Source organism: Thalia democratica, chromosome 4 (assembly GCF_965202585.1).
Source record: "Thalia democratica chromosome 4, ktThaDemo2.hap1.1, whole genome shotgun sequence".
Classification (NCBI taxonomy): domain Eukaryota; kingdom Metazoa; phylum Chordata; class Thaliacea; order Salpida; family Salpidae; genus Thalia; species Thalia democratica.
This window is the reverse complement of record NC_139168.1, coordinates 26835604-26863353: the sequence shown is the minus strand read 5'-3', so window position 1 is coordinate 26863353 and position 27750 is coordinate 26835604. Positions and strand designations below refer to the sequence as shown.

Below are 27750 nucleotides of genomic sequence, written 5' to 3'. Positions count from 1 at the left end.
TTTTATTCCGTTGATTTAAAAGCACTCATTTGAGTGTTAATCTTTTGTAAGAGGTTTTGTTTACTGTAAGCGGAAAGTGGGTTTAGAAAAGTTTTTATTCAATAAAATTATTACAACTATCTTCTTAAAAAGGATTTTAGTCTTGATAATTTTTCAACTTTGGACATTGATAAATTAAAATCGTCATATTTTTTTTTACTGTTAACAATATTTATGCCTAAAAGTAACTTGAGGATATTTTTTCAAGTATTCCTATAAATTTTATAACTTTTATTCAACTTTGGCTCGCTTTTATACTTCTTTAAAACTAAACTGTAATTACTGAAGTTAAGTACTAAAATCTGTACTACATAAAGAATGTTTAAGTTGGTATTTCTAAAAGTCCTGCAAAATTTAAGAAATGTAAAAACTAAAAAAACAATCTTAAAATATTAGCAGTTTTATTTATTAACACACAAAATGAATAAAAGCTTATAACTTCACAGTATATAAAATATTTGATGAGTTTAGTTAAAAAACTTACGTAGAAAAAATCAACAAATTAAGCTTTTTGAAAATATTGCAATTTATAAAAGTATGATGAATTTTCAATGGATTTTTGCGGATTTTACAGGCTAAAACACAATTTAACAATTTTCTGCGGGCAATGACAGTAACAATGGAAAAATCAGGTATTTCAAAAGCTTGTTCGAGAAGGCAAGTGCTAAAAACGACAAAATTTAAAACCCCAAGTTAGTAAGATCACCAGCATTAAATTGACAAACAGACACGAAAAAATAAGGTAGATTTTTAGAAGTTTGTGCAAGAGTTCGTATTGAAATATTTTGAATTTTTATGCATAAACAAAGAACAAAACAACTTTTTTAAGGTAATAAATAATCGTCTTTACAGAAATAATCCGATGATCTTTAAACATTTCAAGCTTAACAAAATATTATTGAATAAATTTATGTAGACTATAAAAACTACATATAAAATATAAAATATTCCACAGAATTTTACGAAAACTCGCCAAACACCAGCTGTTAGGTCACAACGAGCAATTACGACGTCACAAACTCGGCACTGTGACGTCACGACAAAGTTCTTGATGACGTCACAAGGAGCCCCTTTTGATCTGCACTCCCGGATGCTTGGTCCTGAGCTGCTGGACGACCTGGTCGTTGAAGGCGTGGCAGTAGGACAGGTCGACAAACCGGAGGCAGGTTGATTTTTGGAGGAGGTGGTCGATCGACTGGCGGGTCACCAACCTCGTGCCCAGGATGTCCAGTTGCCTGTGAATTTTATTTTAATATGAAAGCACAACTATGTAAAATTATTGTTACATTTTGGTTTAATATTTTTTAATTGATAATTTTTATATGTTTAGTAAGTATTAAGACCCAATATTTAAGTGATAACAAATTTGTTGATCTATTATAGCAGGGGTTCCCAACCAGGGGTGCTCGCACCCCTTGGGGGTGCGAGGTAGCATTCCAGGGGGTGCGAAATGGCTGTTAATTTTTGAATTGTAAATAAGGAGGTTTTCACTCTCTGATAAAGTTTGTAAAGTTAAAAAGTAAATTTTGTTATAAAAAGAATTTGGCGCTCATTTTCTGAATAAACTAATTTTATTAATACGTCATAGAGCAAGAGCGCTTTTCTAGAAGTAAATTCATTTTACTAATTTCATTTAATAGCTTTTAGTTTAAAATTGACACTTCAGTAAAGCTTTCTTAGAGTTTTACACCAGTGAATTTTAATCATCTATTCTTTAAATATTTTAGTTTCTTAAGTGGCCATTAATTGTTTAAAACTGGTTCTAAATTGGTTCTGTTTAGTTTATTACATTTATAATGTAATAGTTTATTAAGCTTCGTTGTGCAGAAAATGGTGCTTAAAGATTTAACATCAGTAAATTGTAAAGTTCACAGCTATTACTGTATGTTATACCATTTAAGAAAACTTGTTTTTAGCTTTAGTAAAACCAATTTTAGAAGATCAGCAAAACTATTCAATGCATAAACTTTATTTCTATTCATTCATTTTTTGAACCTAAATAGTTTACCTTTTTCAATCTACTTTTTTTTATTTATGTTGTAAGTATGCAATTTTTTTTTGTATTTGCTTTTATACATATCTTTTAAATTTTAAAAATCTTAACTCAAACCTTTATTATTTTGAAAATTCCTAGCTGCTAATAGTTTTGAAAATAAAACTTAACATAAGCTTAACTTAGAACAGCTGACGTTTTCTACTTTATATAAAATAGATAAAACTTGTTCGAATATAGTTTGCTATGTTTTATAAATTTCCAAGTATTTTATTTTTGATAATATAGTACACTATCATAAAAATTAAAATACAAATTATTAATTAATCAAACCAATGATTTTATAATCAAGTTATTAATAAATAGTTATAGCATATAGCGTTAGGGGTGCGAAATCAAATTAAGAGACTTTAGGGGTGTGGGGCATCAAAAAGGTTGGGAACCACTGTATTATAGTATTAAAAAATGAGTAGGTTAATTTTTTTTTTAAGTCAAATTAGCAAAAAATTTAAATACCGAACCATTATTTAGAAATAAAATTTTTTAATACTTTTGTTTATATTTTTAAAAGAAACGTGTTTTAAACTTTTCATAAACATATTGCATTTAAAATGTTGTTTTTAATATAATACGTTGTTACAAAAACTTCCAAAACTATGAAAGTTACTCATCTCAAATATCGACTAACTAGAAATTGACAGCTTCTAATAATCGTCTAAACATTTATACTTTTTTCTGAATACTTTAAAAAACTTTAAAAAAAATATTCTGTATATGTTTTTATTTTATATTCTGCCTAAAAATAAAATCCAATTTTAGCTTTTAATCTTAAGTTGAAATTTAAAGAATTAACTTTAGATTTGAACCACGATGTACTAAATTAATAAAGTTTAAATATAATATCAACTATTTTATACTTTTTCAGTAACATATTGTTGGAAACCGTTTTTTTCTACAGATAATTTAAGTTTAAGTTTATAAACTAGTTAAAATCCCTATATTATTTAGGTTTTTTTTAAATTTAATTTTAGCAAAGAAACTCTATTTTTTCAAGTAAATCTATATATATATATACTTAAATATATTTTTAAAATATTCACTTAAAAAACAAAACTTAAACAAAAAAAACTCTGTATTTTTTAATTAAATCTTTATATATTTTTCAAACAAACATACTGAAGATGGGGGCAGTTGTCTGCGATCATTGTGACGTCATCATCACAAATTGTTCTGTTCGCAGTCACCAGCAACCTTCGTAGTTTGTGAAGTTTCGCCACAAGCTGGAAGCAATTAGTCGATGACGTCACTCCGTTGCACCTGTGTGACGTAACAATATTAGATATATTTTATAGAATAGATGAAAATAAAGAACTTTTTTTTGTTAAAAAATTTTAGGTTATAGAAAAACAATCACTTTTAAAAACGTTAGACTAGTTTTATTTCATAAATAACTGAGCTACTAGTTGCTTTTTACCGGTTTTTTAAATTAACAGTAGTTTTTGAGATTTAAATGATCAAAGTTAGAGAGTTCAATAGGTTCCTGATGAAGGGCGCAGGCGCATTCAAAAGAACAGAAAAAAAGAATATTGCACTAAAAATTTATATCTTCCGGTAGTTTTCAAGCAACAGTTTTAAAACTTTCTCAGTCTTGATTAAATTTTGTATAACCTGTAAGAAACAGAACTTTTTATTAAGTTTCTTCAAAGGTAAATATGACTTTGTTTAGTTTGGATTATTTTTTTTTCTATTGCCTTTTTTTAATCCGCTTCCTGTAAGCTGTTTGTAGTACTAAAAGGAAGATTTCCTGAAAATTTGAAGTAAACGGCTTAAAATAATAAGAAGAAGACATTATTTTAGCAGATTTTTAAAATTTAGAGAAAATGGGCCTTAAAATTTCCATACCATCCATGTGCATTCGGAAACTTTCTACTAAACTGTATATCTCAAAAATAATTGATTTTTTTGTTGTGCAAAAATTATTTTATAGTTTATACTCTTTATGCTTTTGAATAAGAGTTAGTTTCAATTTTTGCAAAAAATTTGGACCCCTATGGCCTATAGGAAAAAAATTCTATAAAAAAATTTAACTTAAAACACTTTAAAGAAATTAAAAAAAATTTCTTGTTTTAAACTAAGTGAAAAAAATATAGAAAATAAAAACAAGTCCAATCTAGCACAACAGTTGTAAAAATATTAGTTTAATTTTTTGTCGACAAAATTTTATTTGGAAAAAAATGATGTAAGAATTCAATCGGTGTCAGTTTACTTTGTTTTATAAGAAGACTCAAGAATTCAAGACTTTTTTAAGATTTTTCACTTCAGTAAGAAAAACTGAAAGAATAAAACAGTACAATTAGAAAAAAAATTAAAAAAACTTTTCATTTAATTTATACTTGTAGTAAATATAAAAATCTGATGCTGTTAAATAAAAAATTTTAACTATTCAAAATGATCAAAAACAACTTAAGTTTTTTGTTTTACGTGAATATTTCTACTGTTATTTTTAAACTTTACTTAAAAATCTGAAACTTTTATTATCATTTATTATTTTAAATATATGTAATATAATTACTATGTGAACTTGAAATAATTTGCAAAATCTATAAAAGTAACATATGACTCAACCTAATTTTATGTACTTTTATGACGTATGAAGTTTAAAGCTTTGGAGCAATCAAAGTCTTTTGTTGCTCTGCCCAAATAACAATAACTTTTTTATGCGCTGGTATTTTTTGTACTTACTTGTTTACTTTAGCAGTTAAAAAGCAAGCAAGAAAAAGCTTTGTTGTACAATATTTACGGAAATTTTTATTAAAAACAGCATAATACGTAATTCTAGCATTACAATAAAAGTAAATTTTAATCTTAATTTTTATAAAAAGTCTAAAACTTAAGATTACTTATGAAGTTTAAAAATAGAAATAGGTAAAATCTGTTATCAAAGTAATAAATATTTTTACTTATAAAACGCTGCTTAAAAAAGCTAAAATATAGCTGAGATTTCTATAAAGAAAACTATGAAGGGAAAAGCTTCTTATTAAGAGTACTTGAGCTACTTGTAAGCACTAAGCAAAAAATCAAGTATTGAAATATATTATTTAATTTAAAGTATAACTAATAACGCTTTTCTAGTTTTTTTGAAGGTATTAATTTTATTAGTAAAATTAAAATAATTGGAAAAAGTATTAAAGTTATTTGATGAACAAAAACTGTTGAAAAAAATTAAAAACAAATTTACCAGTAGTTTAAAAACTTATTACAATAACAAAATTAACAAATAATGACCAAGTAATTAAAATGATAAACAAAACTACTACAAAACTCATTAAAAACAACTCACCACCCGAGATCGAGATGCTTTACATGTTTGCAACTTGCAGTCAGGAACCTGATACCTCTGTATGTCAGACTCTTCGCTCTCCACACGTCTATGGATTCAATGTGGGGGCAGTAAGCAGCTATTTCCTCGAATATTCTATAATTTCATCAGTTTTATTAAAAACTCATCACTTTAAGAAAAAATAGTTGTTAAACGTTTATAGAAAGAAATTATGTGCTGAAAAAAAAAAATATATTTAACCAAAGTTTACTGTTATAGTACAGTAGTAAACTGCAAATAAACCAAAATATAATTGAGTTTTAGTCACTGGTGATACTAATATTTTAAGAAAATAATTCGAAAATTGTATTTACTTTTCTTTTTTTCTTTACAGTTTTTCAAAACGACCAATTTATTACAAAGTTCATTTCAATAATTATAAGCAACAGTTCTTGAAGTTTATTTATAAAATATACAAAGCCTCATTTTATAATGTAATCAAAAAGTGGTTACTTAAAATTATTAAAGTAAACTTTAAGATAATATATAGGCTGAAACAACGTTCACAAAATTTGCATGCATATTTCTTTAACCGCGCAATAATCGAATTCATTACCATTTTAATTTATTCCTACAATAAAATAGCTTTAAATAGCGTAATTAATAAAGCTATTTACAGCATAATATACGCTACACTTGAAAAACGTCATAATGACAAAAACACTCGAAGTAATTTTCTCCACGGCGTGTTATAAAAGTATTACGTCGTTTGTTTTTCCAACTTTAATTTATTGCATTTAGTCCTAAACACACATGTCAATGAAGTTAGTATTGAAAGTAAGGTGATTTTCAAAATTTAACAGAAAATCATATTTTTGGTAACACTCTACTGTTGTAATATTTAAAATACAAGCCTGTACTTCAGTTTTTAGTTTTATCTTATCAAGAGAATATTTAAGTGATTTTAATGAAAACAAAATTTTTCAAGCATGAACAATGACTGCAGACTATAATAATAGTTTTACTTGAGTTTGATTATTGCTGTTTAAGCTTTAAATACATAACAACCAATGAATAAATATTGAAAGAAATATATGAAAAATGTTTTTTTTTAAATATTGTCACTAAAAATAACTATAAAACTTTATGTACAGAAGAAATAGTTATGATCAAAAGGTTTTAAAACTTTACTTTTTGATCAATTTTAACAAATAAAAAAAAAAGTTTCTGAAGTTGTATAAAAAAAGTACAATCGAAACTATTGAAAAAACAAAAATATATTTCTTAAATGTTTTAACAACAAATCAAAGTCCACAGCTTTATCTGAAAATTTAAATCAAACACAATTAAGTAAAGTTTACATACTAATCGTCTGATTACTTCCATAACCAAACAATGTTTTAGCACTGAACGCCAACAAATTTATATAGTTAAAAAATCTAATTGAATATACTGAGTACACATAAAATCACATCACAATCAACCTGTCGTAATCTGCAATTTTCAAGCAACTCCCGATGTTGATCTTCTTCAATTGGGGATTGTTCTGAAGAATCCAAATCACTCCTGCATCGTCTACCTGTTTGTCAATTGTTTTGTTGAGAAAAAACATTTTAACTATTTTTCTGGTATGTGTGCTCAGAAAATTTTTTAATTTTGAACTAGAACAAAAACTGCGCGCTTCTTTAATTTATTAGAACTAAAAACATGGTGAAATAAATATTTAAACCTAGGTTGAAATACAAAGATAATGCGTAGAAAACATTTTTTTATTCAAGTTGAAATTTATTATAATTAGACAAAGTTTGTATTTAAAAACAAATAAAACATTGAACATTTTTAAACTTACATACTAAGTAAAATCATAGCTTTTACTTTTACAAGATTTAGTTTTGGTTAGGTTTAATAAGTTATATAAATTAAACTTCTAAAAACATTTTAAGTTAAGAAATGTTCACAATACGAAATTACATAATTTTAAATCTTAGTTATTAGTTTTATGTTAACTTAATTGAAAACAGTTTTGTTATTTAACTTGTTTTTGCAGTTTTTATGAGCAATTTCTTAAAATACCTCACAACAATAAGTCATACTTTACAGACTGTTACGTATACTTTAAGTAGATATATTTAACTGACGTCAACACCAATCAATTTATAATTTTAACTTTTAACCTAGAAGAAAACTCTGTAGAATTTTATGTATAAGGCAATGCATAAAGATAAAATTATCTAGTAAAACTACTAGTTACTAATAATTCTACAACAGTCATAAACACAAAAAAAATTGTTGTGAGTTCTATATACAAAACATTTAAAAACATATTAACAACCAAATTTAAAGTCGAAATGTATGTTATAAATTGAACTTTAGTATTTATTAATATTTTCATTTCAAATTCATTATGCCTAACAAGCTTTCAAAAGCACAACTTAATAATAAACAATGACTTTTTTTATTACTTGTTTGTATTTTTATGTATGAAAAACTTTAAGCTGTTTTCATTAGATATATAATATGTAGATGAAGAATTTATAAATATAAAAAGAAAATTAAATCTATGTTTTTAGATTTATAAGATTATTTAATCATAATTAATAACGTCTGCATCAATAGCTTCCAAAATTGTAATTTAGAATAACCTATCTAATCACTTTTTTGTTAAGCTTTAAACTGAAACATTATACTTTTACTTTAGTTGTTTGTTTAAAAAACCATTTAAAAATTTTCAAGACATCTTAATTCATTAAAGCTTTAGAAATCATTAAATTTTAAGAAATACTCAACTAATTTCAGTAAAGAGACTTTTTAATGAAATTATTACCTTGAAATTTTTTTGCCTTAATTTAAAGAAACCTTAGTTTTGTAATCAAAACTTTTTCTAGCTATTTTACAATTCAAATATTAACGTTTTTAAGTAGAATAACAACTTTTAAGTTTTTAGTTATTTTCAAAACAATTGTTTTTTTTAAGTAACTCCCTATTTACTTAATGAATTACTATATTTTAAACTTAATAACCTATTCTTTAACTCTACAATTTGATACTATCGTTTTAAAACCTTAATTCTGTACAAATTGCCGCTTTTTTATATCAAACTAGTTGTAGTTCTTAAATTTTTTCTTTTCAAAAGCGAATAAAATAAATTAAAAAGCCTCTAAAGTTCATAAACTATGCTTTATATATTTTTTGTTACTTTTTTTTTGCATTTACTATTTTCTCAAACCTTGGTTCTGTACAAGTTGACGGTTTCCAGCTTCCTCAAGTCGCCCAAACACCTCAAACCCTCCTGCGTCGGCTTCTCGCAACTCGCCACGTCCAAGTGACGCAACAACTTGCACTGTGACGTCACTATCTTCACAGTCTTGTCGTCGACGCACTGCGATGACGTCATGCTCAGAGTGGTGAGGTGTGACGTGTTGGTGGTGAGGAGAAATTGGTTCATCTGGTCGCTGGTGATGACGTCACCGCCGCCGAACCATCCCATGTCGAGGAAGAGAAGCGACTAAAAATAATAACCTAATTTAAAAATATTATTACTTTTGAAAAACTTTATCACGGTTGCCGTTTTTTGAGGTATAAAAACTAGTTTATAATTGTGGCTACAAACTAGCCTGAGTCAGCCTAACCTTAATTTAAAGTCTCAAAAAATATTCAGCGCTTTTAGCACAATAAAAACTAAGTCAGTTGCATATAACATGTTTTAGCGTGCATAAAAAAATATTTGAGGTATGAATTTGCTCTATCTATGTTAACTGCTATTTTAGTTTTTAACAACTTAAACTTCTGGTGTAAGTATGAAAAAAGAATACAAAAGTTTAATTTAATTACAGAATTTTCACTTTTTGTATCAAAAAAGCCAACCTGGGTTAAATTAGCCAGGGTAAACTTGAGTTTGTGAAAAGTTAAACAAAATAAGATTAAAACAGAATAAATTTACTAGTTATGAGGCTTGGTCATAAAAAATCATTATAGTACCAAAAAGACTTATACAAAAGTAAACCTTCAAACAATAAAACTCATAAACCACACAAGCTATTTCGAAGCTCAAGTAAAAAGTACATTTACTCTAAAATTATTCACTAACGAGTTATACAATATTATTATCACAATCAAATAATTAACATTTATTTTAACTTCTTACAACATCATTTCCAACTCATCTTTATCATCGAGACTAAAATATCGTCCCCGTTATTAGACATCACCCCATCACTAGTTAACTACCCATGTACATTTCGTCCCCTTACTAGTTGTCGTTCCAAAGGAAACGACATCGCCTAGTTTACTCAACTTTGGTACAGAGTGTACAAATAAACAACTACAGTACAAAAATATTACTAGTAATTGAACAACGCATAAAAATACTTTCTCAAAACCACTCACATTGTAGCGGTCGTCGTTTTTGGGGTTTATCTGGTTCGGGAGGACGCGCGGAAACCTGATCCGGAGGCAGTTGAGGAGGTTGGAATCCGCCTGGTGCCAGTAAGGACGCAGCTGGACGAACCTGAGGAACCTGCCGTCGTAGGACAGGTACCTGAACGACCTGCACACCTGTTCGGGTTGTTTTGAGTGAAAATAATTTAATTACCATCAACAAAAACATCGGCAAAAGTCCGCAGAGCAGAAGCCTGAACTTTCGCGTGCCGTGAGACAAGCTCAAGTTCAACACAAGGCTTGATCATTAAAATTCGATCGCCAGACCACAAGCCTTCGGTGGACTGAGACCTTTTGTAGATTGATGACTGCAAGTTTTTCGGTTGTGAATGACTGATGAGTCATGATCAGGACGAAACCGGTCTCGGTCTACCGAAGGCTTCTGGCCTGATGATCGCATTGGTATGATTAAAGCCTTTGTTAAACATGGTTAACTACCTATAAATTCATTTACCTATGGAATACCTTTTCACCAGCTTTGAATAAATTGATTAAAAATGAATCTAACTGTTATTTACTTAAATGAAATTAGAGTCAAAGAAATCATAAGAGTTATTTTTATATTTAAAACTTTAAGAAATAAATTCGTGTGCTGGTTTAAAATTGTTAAAAAAGTGTTTTAATTATTTTCTACAGTTTATAGGTAACTTGAGTTTAGATAAAAGCTATGGGTCATGATAGTGTTTGTCCACATAAGTATTTGAAATTTTTCATAGACTACAGATATTAAATAAAAAGTTAGTGACATAAAATAGCATGGGTTTTAAGCATAAGTCCTAGATGTAAAAAAGTGCAACTTATTTGTAATTATGTATTGCATTAACATAAAAGATTTTATAAATGCTTCAATCAGTTTCTACCTGAGTTGTTTTTTATATTAATTATTTAGAAACAGCTTTGCAAATAAAACTTAACACAGTTTATAATAATAAACAACCATTAAAGCTTGTTTAAACAAACGAGAGTGTAAAACGTGCAAACATTTTTGTTACGAACTTTTTGAAAATTGTTGTGAAATTACTCAACAAGTTTATAACTGGTGGCTTCTGCTACATTGCATTCAGCTTTTTATGTATAAAAAAAATTACTTATAAAAAAATAGATTTAATATTTGTATATTTTTTATACCTTGGCCGCGTTGAAGAGGTCTGGAAGCGGCAGAAAACCGAAAATTTTCTCCAAAACTTCCACAGGCAGAAGCGAAAAATAATCGACTTCCCAGTTGAATGTCTTTGTTACGTCACACACGCTTTTCATCGTGACGTCATTGAGTTTTGTCAATGAAACATCCATTTTCGAGTCCGTGACGTCCATGAGGTCGTTTATGACGTCACTAATGATGTTGGTCGGAATGAGGGACAGTGGAAGGGGATCCACCGAAGTTGAGAGAGATAATTTCAGTGTTCCTGCGTGAAAAGGTTTATGATTTATAATATATATTATATATTTATAACTATAATGAAATTATAATTTTGGAGATAGTTTCAGTATTCCTGTAAAAAGTAATTTGAAAAATAACAAATTCATGACTTTTCATTTAAAAAAATGTCATTTGTATATTAACACGTAGTTAGGTAGTTATTTTAATTTATCATGCTTGACTTGAAAATTAATTTGAAGTTATAGATGTTAAGCTTTTACTTGTCTAACTCTTTATGTAAAATTCATGTAATAACTTAGTTGTTAACTATTGTTTTTTTTTTAACCTAAAGTTAAAATTTTTCTGCAGTAAATTTCGTTACTAATATTATTTGTAAAAGTTTAAAGAAATTAAAAATGCAAATATAACTTTTACTATTAACAAGTTTTAGTGTACAACACAAAGTAATTTTTCTACTACAAACAAACATGTTCTTGAAGCTAAACTTTGATATATTAAATAGATAAAAAGTCATAAGAAAAGTAGTTTTAACTAAAATAAAAAGTGGGTGTTCTATTTTCTGTTTTTATTTCAGCTTTTCAAAACAAACTAACTAAAATTTAGCTTTATCATATTTAGAGCAAAAACTATTACTTAAGATATTTAAAATTATGAAATGAATCTTACATAAAATTTGTTCTTCTGCTTTCATTTTTAACATGCCTTTTACATGTGTAAAAATATCAAAACTAGATCAAAAAATTATTTACAAATATTTTAAAGTAGTTAATGATTTAGTCAACATAAGTTACTTTATATAATAAACCATTTACTTATAAAACCTCTAAAAACTTATATATATATATACTACAACAATGTTAAAAAATAGGACTTTGTTTGAAATTTCGTATTTAGTGCAGCTATACTTATCATAAACTTAAGAAAGCTAACATAATTTCTGTAACAATTAAAACGAACAATTTTAAAAAATGTTAATAAAAATTTAAATTAATAAAAAAGCTACTGTATTTCAAAATATTAAATTTTATTTATTTTTAGCATCAACCTGAATAATATTAAAAATAAACAAACCTATAAGTTCAACAGCATCAATTTCTGTGTAATAATCCAAACATGAGTGGCAGAATTCTATTCTTATAAACCTAATTACATTAATAAAACATTTTGGTTTGTTTATATCAAGTAAAAGTCTCTCTTTTTACATAAACAATTAATGTACATTTATGCTAAAAATACACAATAACGTCAGTAAATTAATTACTTCTAAATATTAGTCAAAAATAGTTATCTTTATCTTGTACTAGTATTAACAAATTAGTTTAAAATTTACACACTTCATTATTGCATGCCAAATAACACAGGGTTGCCACTCTTTTAGACAAAAAATCCAGACTGCGAGACCAAAAATTAGCCTGATTTTGCCTGAGTTGAAAAATCAGTCAAAAATTGAACATAACTACTGTAAATTAAGCTTGAATTAAAAAAAAAAAAGTTTTAGTAAACAAAATAGAAAATAAACAGCTTTTAACATCGCAAAATGGTTTTAAATCATAAAACTTAAGTTTAAATTTAAGAAGTTTAACACTACTAGCCTAGGTTTCCGAAAAACTTCAAACAAGCCATAGCATGTGGCAAACCTGATTAAATAGTTATACTTTTAACTTTCACCAACTGGTCATACCTGGTGCGGTGCCTTATTTCGTTCAAAACCGGCGCGAACACTTGCGCCTCCTTCCTGCGGTTGTTGTTCAGGGGCTTGCCCTGCCACAAAACGCGCCACCTGTTGGCGGAACCCGTGCACGGCATGGCGATCAGCTTCTTGTGCAGGTCCAGGTTGGTCGCGTCCGACGAATCGACGTTCTCTATGCTGGTTTTAACATTAATTTTTATATATTTGTAAATACTTTGTTGTGTTATACGTTATTTTAAACTAAAATTTGCCGTAATAGTTGTTAACTACTTTTTAAGAAATATAAATTATTGGGCAAGACACACTTTTTCCACGAACTAACCTTGTTTTTGATAAGAAACTACTTAAAACACTTTCTCAGAAACTTACAATTAAATTTAATTAAAACTAAAATTACAATTTCATTGTAGACCTTTAAACAAACAAACTTGTTTTAATAAATACTAAACTTGAACACAAAGACACTTAAATATTTAGTAAAAATTTTGTAACAATTAATTGATACAGGTTAAAACTTGTAAAACAATGTACTAAAAACACTATAATAAAGGACTTTCACAGAACTAGTTTAACTTATTACAAACAAAAAACAGAATTCAAACTCACAACTCAGTAAGAACATACAAAATTGCACGTTATAAATGTTATTAACTTGTGCTGTAGGTAGCAAACAAAACAGCATACTAACTTATATTTATATATATATATATATAGCATAAGTAATGTAAACATGGCTAGACACAAATAAGTTTATACAAAGGAAATTTACTTAGCTATTTTATTTACATAACAGCATTCAAACCTACAATTCAATAGTATATTGTATAAAAATTTTATAATGTAAATGTAACCATTCGATAGCAAATAAAACAGCAAACTAACTCGTGATCGGGAAAGTGCTCGCAGTACGCAAGAATTCGGACCACGGCGCCCGGATTGAAAGTCTCGTATATCGCTATCGACCACGGGTACACTGCCTGCTCGAATATCAAGTCGATGTAGTCTTCGCTGCAGAACTCGGCTGATCTGTTTTCAGTTGTTACAATAAACATTTCTTAATGATTATACTAAAATCAGATAAATGTATGAAATAGAGGTTCAAAGAAATTTTACGAAATTTGCAACTTTCAACCTACAATAGACTTGAGATTTTTGCAGAACACACAACAATAAATTAAAGACTAAGTGAGATAAAACAACTAATTCTTAGGTTGTACTAACTAAAACCTACATTAATTAAAACTTTTACGCTAGTAACCTGATTACTTATAAAAATTAAATATCTTTATTTGATTTAAGCAAAAAAATTACACAAACAGGTTTTATTTAAAATTAATTTCCGTGAATAAATAAGTCACATTTTCCGTTTTTATCAATTTAAGTAGGTCTGAAGTAAAGTAAAATAGATTTTTAAACTTGTAAACCAAAATAAAAACACGAGTTAATTATTTAGAGAACCTACTTAATATTATACTTTAAAGAAGGAAACATTATTTAAATTATTTTGTTAATAGAAAATAATCCTGAATATAACCCTACCATAAATGAATAGCCTAACAATAGCAATTAGGTTTACATTTAATCGATTTTTTCCTTTATTCTTTATTAGTTTTTGAAATCTTAAAACCTTAAGTTTTGCAGCGACAAATAACCAAAAAAATGTTGACCCTAACTTTAAACTTTTACTCTAAAAAATACTAAATCAATAAACAGGGTTCGTGCGCGAAATTCCTTTTCATTTAGCCTGACAGAGACCTATTTAGCCTGACATTTTTTCAAAGTAGAAAAAATCACCTTCAGAAGGCATTTTGGGTTTTGGGGGGTGTTAATTAGCAAATTAACGCAATAAAAGTATTCACAAAACTACTTTTAAAGAAAATAAAAATATAAATGAATTATTTTTCAACACTTATCAATCGCTTACCCAGCAACTTGAATATTTTTAACTGGTCATTATAATTTCTGCTTCAATGAATTCATACCTTTATTAAATTTTGGGGCTTAGTTACATCCACCACTTATCACCCATATACAGGGTTCGTGTCAATTAGTACTTGAATTCGTCAATTATAAGTTACATGACTGGACAAAAGCTTTTATTAAAACAGAAATGTGAATAAGTCTGTAAAAGAAAAACAAAATGTAATTAAACACATCTCTCAAAAACTTTATGTTATCATTAAAGCATCTTAATTTTTGAAATAACAAATTAAACTAATCATGATATTACATACGTTATTTCAAAGAATCCTTTTAAACAAATACATAAAGATAAGTATTAAACACATGATCTGGACTCTAAAACTTATCTTTTCATTAACAACATAATTTTTGAAATAACTTCTCAAACTAAAAAAACAGTTTAAGCTTTTTATGTTATTACATAAGCTATTCAAAAAAATCTTTATAAACGAATGAATAAAAAACATTTATACAACTATATAATATATAATAAAATGTATAATAAAAAACAGTTTAACCAACTAAGCTCTGAAAAACAAAGCTCATGTAAACAAATTCAGACAAACAGCTAAGTTGTTGAACTAAACTGTAATGTTTAAACTGTACTTTTTTATGAATTTTTATAATTATGACGTATATAATCTACTAAAAACAAAATAATGAAGATTCTTAAAATTATTTTAGAGATTCAACAAAAGGTTCTAAGCACTTATTTTTACAAATACTGACTGATTTCGACTTTAATAACTAAATCTTTATTTAGAAATAAATTCACATCTCAATTTGATCTTAATTAAAAAAATTTCATGCATTTGAACTGACAAAAACTGAGATTCTCAAATTTTTAAATAAAAAACTGATTTAGCCTGACGTTTTTCAACTTTTTTCAAAAAAACTGATTTAGCCTGATTTAGCCTGACTTAGCCTGACGCGCACGAACCCTGAATAAAGTACACACAATTACTTACTTGTACTAACAGATCATAATTTAAGCTGGGAAATAAACTATTGTTTTAACCCCAAGCACAACAAATGACAATGAAATCTCAAACATGCTGCAATTAAAATACTAGATTTTTAAACCAACAAACCTGGGTCTCGCAGAAAAACCCCCCTCATCCTCATCCCACCAGCCCCCGTAAGTCCGCATCACCGCGCTTTGGGTGAAGTCCCCGTACCTGGGAAATATCTTTGGCTCGCCCACGATGTTCTGCATGGAGTAGGAGAAACTCCTGGGGGCGTCGCTGCCGTACTGGCTGCTGAAGTCCGCCACCCCCGAAGCAAACTGCCGCACATACATCTGCTGCTTGCGTGTCATTTTGAAATTTACTTTTACAAAAAACTACTACCGCTAGGTGGCCATCTGTGTGTAAAATGAATTATTTGAAATTGTTGTGAAATGTTGTTAAGATTGTTGAAACAGACAAAAAACTTTGAAGAAATCAATACACACTTTAATTTTTACACATATAATATAACACATAAAAACTAATGGAAATGTATGTTTTGTTTGTATAAATAGTGTTGCTTAATTAACTAGGACTAAACTAAATATTTAAAAATAATATTTAATTTTTGTATCATTGAGTTTGGAACGCATGATGAAAATACAAAACTGTCAAGTTAAAACTGCTGTGATTTGTTTGACAACAAGAAAAGTAAAAGTGACATGATAACTAATAAGATTGAAGAATTACACTTCAAATGATCAACAAACCAAAACAACTAGATTAATTATGTTTAACTAAAACTTATTTAGTTTTTATTTATAAAGAAAATAAATAATAAGCCAAATGTACAGTTAAAATGAATTTTAAAATAATATAATGTTAGTATCCAAATATTTTACTTATTTACTTTACAACTTCGGTGATTTGAAAAATTTGTATTAACTACAAGTGTTCAAAACTACACAATTTAACTTACTGCTTGAGGTACTAAATTACAATTTTAAGTGTTTTGATAGTGTTAATCATAAAAAACTGCACTTTTTGCAAACTAAATTTGAGGAAAAAGGAACTATAAAATTATAAATTTTAGAGAGTATCATATCTTTACGATCTAAAAACTTATAAGTAAATCATAAAAAGCTTCAGAAAAGCTAGTACGTTACAATATGAATTATGGGTTACTAGTTGTAATGGGTAGGACTAACTTTTTAAAGAAGCTTTATTGTCATTATTTTAGCAACATAAATATAAAGAGTTTACATTGTAACAACAATTCTGTACAAAAATATAATACAAATCACTAAATTTTACTAATTATAAGAAATTTTGAACTTAACTTTGAAATCAGCTACAAATCACAGCTAAAAATAACAGAATGTATTTAATTTACATAACCCTCAATGACTTTTATATACAAAAAGTAAATTATTTTTTAATTGTTTGTACATGATTTATACAAGTTAACTTAAGTTTCTAGACATAACACTCAAAAAAAAACTTATAATTAGAAGCAATATAATTTATTTGAATTTGAATATTATAAAAAGTGTATTGAATTGTAAACCAATAAAATTATTTATTAAGTATTTGCACTTACTGTGTATAAAATGTATAACTCTAATCAAACAACTCATTCATACAAACATGATCATGAAACATAAAACATTTTAACATAAAAAAGTCCTGAGTGAAACTGCAGAAAATCCAGGAGTTTATGAACAGATGTATACTAAATGACAGTCAAAAATCCAGGAACCAATAGTGAGATCCAGCAAAAACTTAAGTGCGCCTGCTCATTTCCATCTTGTCAACCTTGTTCTTGGGCTTGCTTGGACCGCAGCAGCAGTCACCCACGGTCTCAGTGACGGAAGACAAGATGGCCACGGTGACCAGGCTGAGGATGACCAGCACGAACAAGGTGGCCATGACAAACCACGCGGTGCTGAACTGGGTGTCAAACGGGTTCAGGGTCTTGTTACTCAACTGCTCAAAGTTGAAGCCAATGGTGGACTCGATGAAGTCGGTGTTGAAGTCGCTGGTGACGTTGTTGATGAATTCCAATGCCATGATGATATTAGTTATTAAGATATAATCTGTTTGAAAAGTGGTGTTTTAATGTTATTAAGTCAGTAATTTAGTCTTTTTTTTAATTTTTTTCATTCTTTTAAGTAGATTGGTTTACAAAATTAATTAAACAAAAAATAAATTTAAGGGCATAGGGGGGTCCCACCTTAATTTTTACAAATTGATCTTATTTTATAGAGTTTTATCTAAGCTATCAGAAATTTTTAACCTCTTGAAAAAATTCAAAGTATTTTTTGACATATGAGCAGTCAAAGTCAATAGGTTCCTAATGGGAGGCACAAACTATAAACGTGAAAAAAGACCTTTTAACTAAAAATCTATCTCCTCCTTTATTTTTTAGGCTACCTTCTTCAAATTTTCACAGAAAGTGTATTATCAAATTTTATAAAGATTAAATGCAGGAATTTGTTTTTTTTTTTTGAAAATTAAAACTTTTATTAAAAAAAAACACCTATTTTTTTGTTATTTTTTTATTTAAAATTTTTATTACTTAATATTTTTAAAATTCCAACATTCAAAGTCTTTTAAATTGTAAAAGGAACATTTCCTATAGTTTGAGGTCTTTAGCTCACAAAATAAAGGAGAAGATAGGTTTTTAGTAATTTTTTAAATTTCCGAGAAAATTGACACTGAAAAATTTGCGGTCCATATGTTTGTATCGGAAACTTATTATAAAAACTACAATATCTCAAAAGTTAAATAACATTTTTCAATTCTATAAAAAGTTGCTTGTAGTTTGTACTTCAAGCTTTCATATAAGATCCAATGTCATTTTTAGTAAAAAAAAATTAACACTTTTACTCTTAACTCTTAAAATTTGTTTTAACTTTTTAAGAATGATACAATTGGAGATATTTTCATTGTAAACTTTGTAATCGGAAAGATTATTGAAAGTTGTTTTGAATTACTTTAAGTAAGAATAAACAATGATTGAATCGATCACATGTGTTTTTAAGTTATCATGACAAGTTTATACTAAAAATTAGAAAAATGGTCAACACATTAGATTTGAAATTATTATAACCCAACAAAGTATGCTTTTATAGCTTTAATAATTTTTTTACACAAGCTTTTTAATATCAAATATAGACTTTAATAACATAGTTTATAGAAAACCATAAAAAGTAGCTTATAGTTGTAGATTATAATCAAGAAAATAAAGAAATACTTAAAACAACTTGAAATACTGAATATTTAGTAAACTACAAAATAAGCAATCACATTTGTATATATATATCTTGCAAAAAACTTAACAAAAACTTGGGTGGTTAGATTATATTTCATTTTCAATTTACTGAATTATAAAATTTCTTTTTTTTTTAAACTCTATATTTAAAACTCTAAAAAACTGTTTAAATTTTTTACTTTATGACAACAATTAATAAATTAAAAACAAAATTTTTGCCACAAAAACATATTTATTGCTAAAATGAACTATTTTAGAAAATATATAATTACACATGTTCTTCAAATATGGTGCTTGTGTTCTCTTATAAAAAATTATAAAAAGAAGATAGTTAAACTACTTTGAGACAAAAAAAATTGCAGAAATTTAACGAAAACTGCATCATTATAACAAACTCTATTTTAATTATTATATAAATTCATTTTTATTCTTTAATAAAGAATGCCAGTTGTAGGTTTTAATTACTCAAATCAGAAATGTGAATTATATAATGAATTAAACAGTAAATATTTATTAAAAAATACTTCTTGTTTTAATTCTTGCTCAATTGTGTTAAGATTGGACTAATCCATAGTATTTAGTAGCATCAAATCTATAATGAGAAAAACAAATAGCTTAATGCTTGATTAGCTTTGATTGAAAACAAATAACAGAAGCGAATTATAATGCAGTTTTGATTTGTTTATTTCTATGTTGTAGGTTTTTAGTATAGCGCAGTAAACTATTCTACTTGATCAGAAAAACAGAGCAAGCAAAACTGTTTTAACCTTGCATTTAATGATAAAGTATACATCTAAAATCTAAATAAAGCTTTTTTTAAACCTATATTTACAATCTTCCTCTTAAAAAAGCGCAAAATTAATCTTAACTTCTTTGTTCGATAATACTTCTTTAATTTTATTATTTCTTCGATAATTTATTTAACGATAGAAAAGAGCTCAAAATTTTTGGTCCTAGGACCTGGTGCACGAAGACCCTTACGGTTATCTTGTCGCACACCGCGGACACCTTTTAATGTCTTGTCTAAAACATTTAATAACTGATTATTCATTAACTTTTTTGTCCCCTTTCTGTTATTTTGTACTGGAGAAAAATACATCAAAAGGTAACTGTGGTGTGCGGGTGCGCTTCCATAACTTAAAGGTTTTTTTGTGCACAGGATCTTAAGACAAAATATTTTGTCTTTCAACAAACAATATATAGCCGATTGATAGCAATAATCTCCTCCAAGGGAGTATTATCGCTAGCTTTAAGAAACCCTTATCTTATGAGTTATGATAGAAGTTTTAATTAACTTTTAGTAAAAAAAAATTTTAGTAAAGCACTCTTATAAACTAAATAAGTTTTACAGACTTTTTTATGATTTTTTTAAATAGCTTAAAGTTTTTAAATTCATATGCGTACATTAACTACTGTTGTAAATTTAAATCTAAAAGCCGTATTTCACATGTTTCGTATAATTTTCTCTATTATTTATTTTTACAGTTTATAATCAACAAAATAATGTTTTACTCCTAAATTGGCACAAAGGAGATCATCAGTTGTTTTAAACAAATCTTATTTATATAGAATTGACTAATTTTCAAAAAAGTTAATATAATTCTTTTAAGCTATAAAATTATGAACATAAGTCACTCATTTAAAAAAAAATTATTAACTAGTTTCATTTAGCACATCATAAAAATAATCTTGCTAAAAATGTATTATAGTATAGTGTAAATTTAGTTATATACAATGAGTTTGAAAAGCCTAGCTAAAAATAGTTACGTCACAAAGTATAAAAGTCAGTTTGAAAGGTTTAAACTAGAGTTAAGTTATACTTTGTAACTTTATACTATTAATAAAACAAAATTGTTTAAACAAAAACACATCATTGCCCAGTCTACCTCCGCCTTCCTTATATGGGTGAAAACTCAATAAGACTGACTAAGCAAGCTTCATTAACAAGCAAATCTACCTTTAATAGCGTTTAACTACGTGCTGTGTACAACACCAACCGCCCGCTTAACGGAGTTGTCAAAGACGCCACACCTACCCATGATTTAAGTAATGTAGTATACATATTTAAATGTCATTGCGTAAACGACTACGTAGGTCGAACATCGCAACGTTTCCACGTCAGGCGAGAGCAGCATGTCACGAAAAAGCTAAAAAGGTTTATTTAAAATGACATAAAGCCAAAAGGTGAACAATCATCTATCCATGATCACCTCTTCAAAAACGCTAGTTGTGCTGAAAACTACCTGGATAGTAGGTTCAAAATTATATCCAGAACGAGAAACTTCTACCATATCTCAGTTCTAGAATTTTCGTTTATTAGAACTCGCGAGCCGAAAATTTTATACAAAGAGATTTTTACAATTTAAAATTTTATAAATAGCGTGTTTTAATATTATTGTTGTAGCAATTTGTCGTATTATGTAATTTACTTTTTATTTAATTTAATTTCAGGTAAAACTTCCTTTATCTTAAATGTTTTTTTTTAACTATTTTGTTTTATAAATAACATAAAGTTTGCAAAGTATAACTTAACTCTAATTTAAACCTTTTAACAGACTTTTATACTTTATGACGTAACAATTTTTAGCTAGACTTTTCAAATTCATTGTATGTATCTATATTTACACTATAATTTTATCAGTTTTTAGGAAGATTTTTCTGATGATGCGCAAATTAATATAATTAATAAACCTTTTTAAAATGAGTGACTTATGTTTATATTTTTGAGTTAAAACCAGTACCAAAACCAAACTATTCTTTTTAACTATAACGCAAAAAAAAAGCTTTACAAAAATAAATTGTGTTTTCAATAAACTTAATTTTAGTTGCATCAAAGATGTACTTTATAATCAATGTGGATTACAAATGTATTTGCGATTTTACTTTACTGAAAAGCTATCAAAGTTTAAATAGTTTACAAAATTTTTAGAAATTATACGAACAACTTTATGCAAAAAATATATGTTGACAATTTAAACAAAATGCTTTTTGTAATTTACATGCTTTAAATCCTTACATATTATTTAGAGTATATTTGTTTTCTGTTTTTCTCTAAATATTAAAACAAAGAACAAGGCTTGTATTTAATTTAATTTTAAAAGTAAAACATACAATATAAGTATGCATTGTGTTGTAATATAGAAAGTAAAGTAAAATATTTTATAAATAAAATAAACTAAAGTAAAATATTATTTAAAATAAAAAAAAAGCTCAAAGTACTTTACGTAAATAGGTAATATGTAACTCATTTACCGAGAGGTCATTTTATACATTAGGTTTTTTGACCACATTTATGAGCTTCGATTTATTTCAAAAAACAAAGTTTTCAAACAAATCAAGTTACTTTTATTTCGAAGTTGTATAATGTAAGAAAATATAATTAGGAACGTTTAGTTGCAAAAAACATGTACTTATTGATATTCAAAATAACTTATCGTATTAACAATCCTTTTCAACTTAGTCGGGAGTTGTATACGACAAGTTTTAAATTTATCACATAAAATATATCTATTCTAAGCTCATTTCAAAACTAGACAAAACATATTAAGCTCACATATTGTAAAGTTAATGTTTTAATAGTGATTTAAATAAAAGTTTACTAAAACTGGGTTTGCTTTGGAAAATAAAGACGACCGATATTTGAAAACATTTTAGATGTTTTTAACTGTTTTAAAAATTTTTTCTACGTTTTATTGCAATTTAGTTTAATTTTAAAAATGATAAATAAAAAAAAAGTTTTGTAATGTTAATAGTTATATTAGAACTGAAAATGTATTAAAAGAATAAAATACCTTATGAAAACAGGTTTTGTAGCTAGTGAAAAGAATTTACTAATAAAGTTTGCGCAATTAAAAAACAAGTTTTCAATCGTTTTAAAAACTGTTAAGTTTTATAAAAAATCAAACGTGCAACATTTTCATTAGGTGTTAAAATAAAGTCATAATTTAATACTTAAAAAACATTTAAAGTAAAAATAAATAGATCATGTTGTTTATTCTAAAAACATTAGAAAAATTCAGATAGTAGTCTTGAAAAACTATTTCATTATTAAACAAAAAAAATTTTACAAAAAAGCTACATAACTATTACATACAAAACATTTGTTTTTATTTTCACGGCTAAATTACTTCCATAATTTTTTTTTTTAAACTTAAGAAACTATTTTAACCAATTGAATTTATTAAATCTTAATTTTTAGAACTTTATACTTGTAAAGTTTCTAAAGTCTATAGATATCCTTCAAACCCATTCATAACAGTACAAATACCTTTTACAACGCTAGTTTTTATATAACATAATTGTTAATATAAATAGCTTTACAGTCGAAACCTAAGTGAAAAAAAGTACGGACACTATTTTTTTGAAAAGTTTTATAATTATTATTTACAAAAACAGAGTTTTTATGGTTAATAAATTTTATCTTAAAAATTGTTAAGAATATTTTTACCAATTTTAAATAAATTATGTTTTGCTTATCAAAAAATCTTTTTTAGAGCTTTTAAAACATATTGTTTATGATAAAACATAGAAAGCTTTAAACTCTTTGAAAAGTTAGTTGCAAGTTTTACAATGTTTTTATATATTTTTGTACTTACACTAGTAAAATTAATTTAAAATAAAACAGCTTATGCAAAACTACCTTATAAAAGTTATAAAAATTAAAAGGAAAATGTTTTTCGCATGCTGCTTAAAACTTTACATTTCTACAATATAGCACAATATCCTATTTTGAATTTACAATTGCAAAAACTTTTTTTTTGGTGCATGCACTATCGGTTTTGTGCAGTTTAAGTAAATTTATTGATGATTTTGTTTAGATATTACGTCATAATACAATACAAGCAAACAATGATAGTAAACATCTGACGTTTATTGACTGCAAGCCTGTGCCATCTCTACATGGTTTATTACAGCGAGTTCATAAAAATAAAAATATTTAGGTATCAACATTTTTTGTAGTTAAATTAGGTAGAATTAGTTAGCAATATTTAAAAATTGTCTTTACTTTTGTGTATTTGTTAAAGGTGATAAATTAGTAAAAACGATTGTACTAACCACTTGTTGAGTTTTATAGCGGTAAAGATGATTTGTGTATTTATAAATGTTTATGTCTTAGTATAAGCTTTTTTTTATTTAAAGCAGAGTAAAGTACAAAAAAAAAAGAAAATTCTTTAAGAGAACTGACATTTTATTACAATTATAAAAATCTACTTGGTAGTTATTCTACGTTTAATATTTCATTATAGTGAAATCTATCACAGATTTTTAGTTCAAATATGTTTTCAAGCTTTCTAAAGGTTAAACGAAACTTTTTAAAATAAAAACATAGTTCTGACTTTTAATCAAATATTTGTGATAAATAATTTGTTGTTAATTTAAGCAGCTTAAAATACTTAATTTTTTTTTGAAATCTATTTGTTCACTATACTATCATAAACTGTTTAAACAAAGGGTAGAACTTACTTTTTTCTTATTTTATAAAAGTAATACTGTGAAACTATTTTAAATGCGCGTTGTGTTTAAATATCAAAAGACTTATATTTATAACTTAATTACTTTTACTTAAAAGTGGTACAAAATTAAAAATCTATTAAAAAAAATTGTAGTTGCAAAAAATTAACTTGCTTCTATTTAAATTAAATAATTTTATTCAAAACCATTATTAAAGTGCTGTTAATTAAATTTTAATTAATCTTTAACAAACTTTAAAACTAGCCTTTGAAACTTTAGTCTGTTTAACGTAGAGTTAATGACTCAAACAATGTTTTTGTTAAAGTATATTAACGTTTGTTTAAGTTACGATGCTCGCTATTTTAATTACAATAAAAAAAAATATTCTATCAATTGTTACAGCACTTTTCAGGCTTAGTTTTTTAGCTTGCCTACAGTGCTACTGTAATAGTAATTATTTATTAAACTATCATATCTACGAAAATTATTTCGTTCTTTGGGGTTTACAACTTTATAAGACTTTAAAATAAACAAAAAAAGTTGTATATTTAATAAAACTTACTTAATAAAAAAGTTTACGTAGTTAAAACATATTTTTATTAAACAATTAAACGTGATAAGTATGAAAAAGAATTTAAAGTTTCAACTTTTAATTAGTCCTTTAGAGAAAAAAAAACTTGTAAAACATTTTTAACACCAAGTTAAATTGGTTTTGTTGTTCATATTAAAACAATTGAAACTAAAACAATAACCAAAACACGTCATACTGTTAAAAATATAAATTTTATAAAATTGACGACAAATAACCCTTACATCAGTTTTTTAAATTTCATTTAATACGGCAAAAATATTAAGTTTCGTTTTTAACTCTATAACTTTTTAATACTTTCAAAACAAAAAAAAAACTAGACATCCATCAAATTCATTTATAACAAAACCATATAACTTACTTTAAGCTTTTTAATAAATTCAATTGTTTCTATAAGTGTTATCAAAGTCAAAAAAAACTATATTGTAAATGTTTAAAAAACTGTTAATCGACTTTTTTCGTGAATATTCGTAGAACAAAATTACAGGTTTAAAACATTTAATAAAAATATGCGAGCCTAAATTTATAAAAAGTTAAAAAACTTTAACAAATTAATTGCTAGTTTTACGATATTTTAATATAGTTTTGTAATTTATACTTAATATAATTATTTTGATTAAAACAAAACTTATTCAAAACTAATTTTTCAAAGATGTTAGTACTTGAAAAAGCTTAGTGTAACACAAGTTCACAGTTTACTTGAACATATACTAATATCCTCGTAACATAAAACAAATACTTCATATGATAATAAAATTACATACTATTTTAAAACGTTATTGTATATCAAATTTATTTTCAACAATTTGCTCTGCACACATTTTTGAAGATTTAAATATCGCTGATTTAGATAATACGTTATAAAACAATACAAGCAAACAATGTGGGTAAATATTTGATGTTTATTCGACTGAACGACTGTGCCCATCTCTTCATGGTTTAGCGATTTAAACTCACATCATAAAACAAAATAGTTCAGATTTGTTCTCACGAATTTTTCTGTTGGTTGTTATACTAAGAAAGGTGTGTGTTTTTGACACAGTTTAAGTTAATGAAATTTATTTCAGTTGAAATACTTTTATTCATGAAATTTTTTTTTAGTATGTTTAATATATGACCATATTTAAAGGTTCATTCACAGAAATTTTATTAACATGTTAGCTTTTGGACGTTGGTATAATTTGAATATCGAACACTTGTCATAATTATATATATTGACGTTTATAGTTTGTAAAATGAATATATTTCAAACTAAATAAAAATAATTTAAGATAAAATAAACTATGTGTAATTTTTTCTAAAACTAACTAATTATGTACAAGTTTTTATAATCAATTGTAATTTAACAAGTTGTATTAAGATCACGAAATAAATTAATTTAAACATCATCACACTAACTCGCGTTTTGATAATTAATAGACCTTAATGAACTTAAGATAAATTAAAAAACTAAACTGAAGTGTTCAAGATTAACTTTAAGTAATCTAAAACTAATACTATGTATACTTATAATGTTTATTTTTATTTAAATCTATATAATTAAACGTATTTTGTTTTATATAAACGATTTAAAAAAATTAATACTTTTTATTTAATAAGTTTAGTTACACAAGATAAAAATAACAAAGCGTTGTAATAGTTTGTTAGAAATCATCGTAATCTTTTTCTTTTAACTTTATTTGTTATTACCATTTTTTAATGCGTATGAAAAAGAAATAAAAGTTTTTTTTAACTTAACAAGCCATTAAAGGGTTTATTGTTTTTTTTTACCTTAATGTCCAATGAACAACTATATAAATTCAAAAACAAAACGTTGTTTTGTTATAATTTTAAAAGTTGTAGTTTCTTTAATGTTTAAATAATAGTCAAATACAGTATAGTATTTTTTATTTATGTACATTATTAGGTGAAATTGGAAAAATTTCAAAATTTTTTGACCTTTACTTAATTACGACTTTTAACAAGATTTAAATCAAACAAATAACCTTTTATTATTTAGGTATTTGTTGTTTGTTTAGTATGTACTTTGTAAATTTGACATAAAATTTCAGAGTAATACAAACAAAAGTTAAAGTTAAATTATGATTAAAAAAAAATAATTTACAAGCAGAACATATTTAAATTAAGTTAATTAAGCTTTTAAAACTAGTTTTAGGCGTTAAAACAAACTATGAATAAGTGTTATACAGTTTCAAAAACCCGGATTTTAAAGCAGGACCATATTATATTAATTAGGATTTTTATATTTTTTCAAATTTCTATTTTTCTTTGTAAAAAAAATTAAAATCAAGATTAATCTTTTAAGCATAATTATTTTTTAGATTCTTTAATTGAGCGTTTTAAAAAGAACTTTTTTACATATTACCAACGCATTCAAGCACATGTTTTCAAGATATTAAAATAGTACTTTTTTATACATGATTGCTTGCGCAACTTTAGTTTTTAGTCTTATTTTCAGATGCTTCAGACGAAAGCACAGGTGTTTTCAAGTTTTTTACAATTTTTTTTTGTATATAAGATAAGCATATCACAAGAAAAAAAACATTTGCTGTTTGCAAGAAACTACAAAACTTTTCTTTTTGTAAAAGCTGTTTACTAGCACCATACTGCCACAGTTGTAAGCTTTTACGTGGGTGTAAAGCATTTTTGGTTGAAGCTGTGTGCAAAA

General features: G+C 26.2%; 1 protein-coding gene across 1 annotated transcript; it reads right to left on the bottom strand.

The window, feature by feature from the left end:
- Window positions 1-482: 482 nt before the first annotated feature.
- LOC145832911 (F-box/LRR-repeat protein 4-like) lies at window positions 483-16180 on the bottom strand. The gene is made up of 11 exons (XM_082940112.1): window positions 15913-16180; window positions 13742-13885; window positions 12851-13036; window positions 12241-12311; window positions 10917-11194; window positions 9738-9905; window positions 8578-8856; window positions 6836-6930; window positions 5373-5507; window positions 3209-3349; window positions 483-1274 (listed from the first exon to the last, which is right to left on the bottom strand). The coding sequence occupies exons 1-11, from the start codon at window positions 16137-16139 to the stop codon at window positions 1097-1099; spliced, it is 1902 nt and encodes a 633-aa protein (XP_082796238.1). The 5' UTR covers window positions 16140-16180; the 3' UTR covers window positions 483-1096.
- Window positions 16181-27750: the final 11570 nt, after the last annotated feature.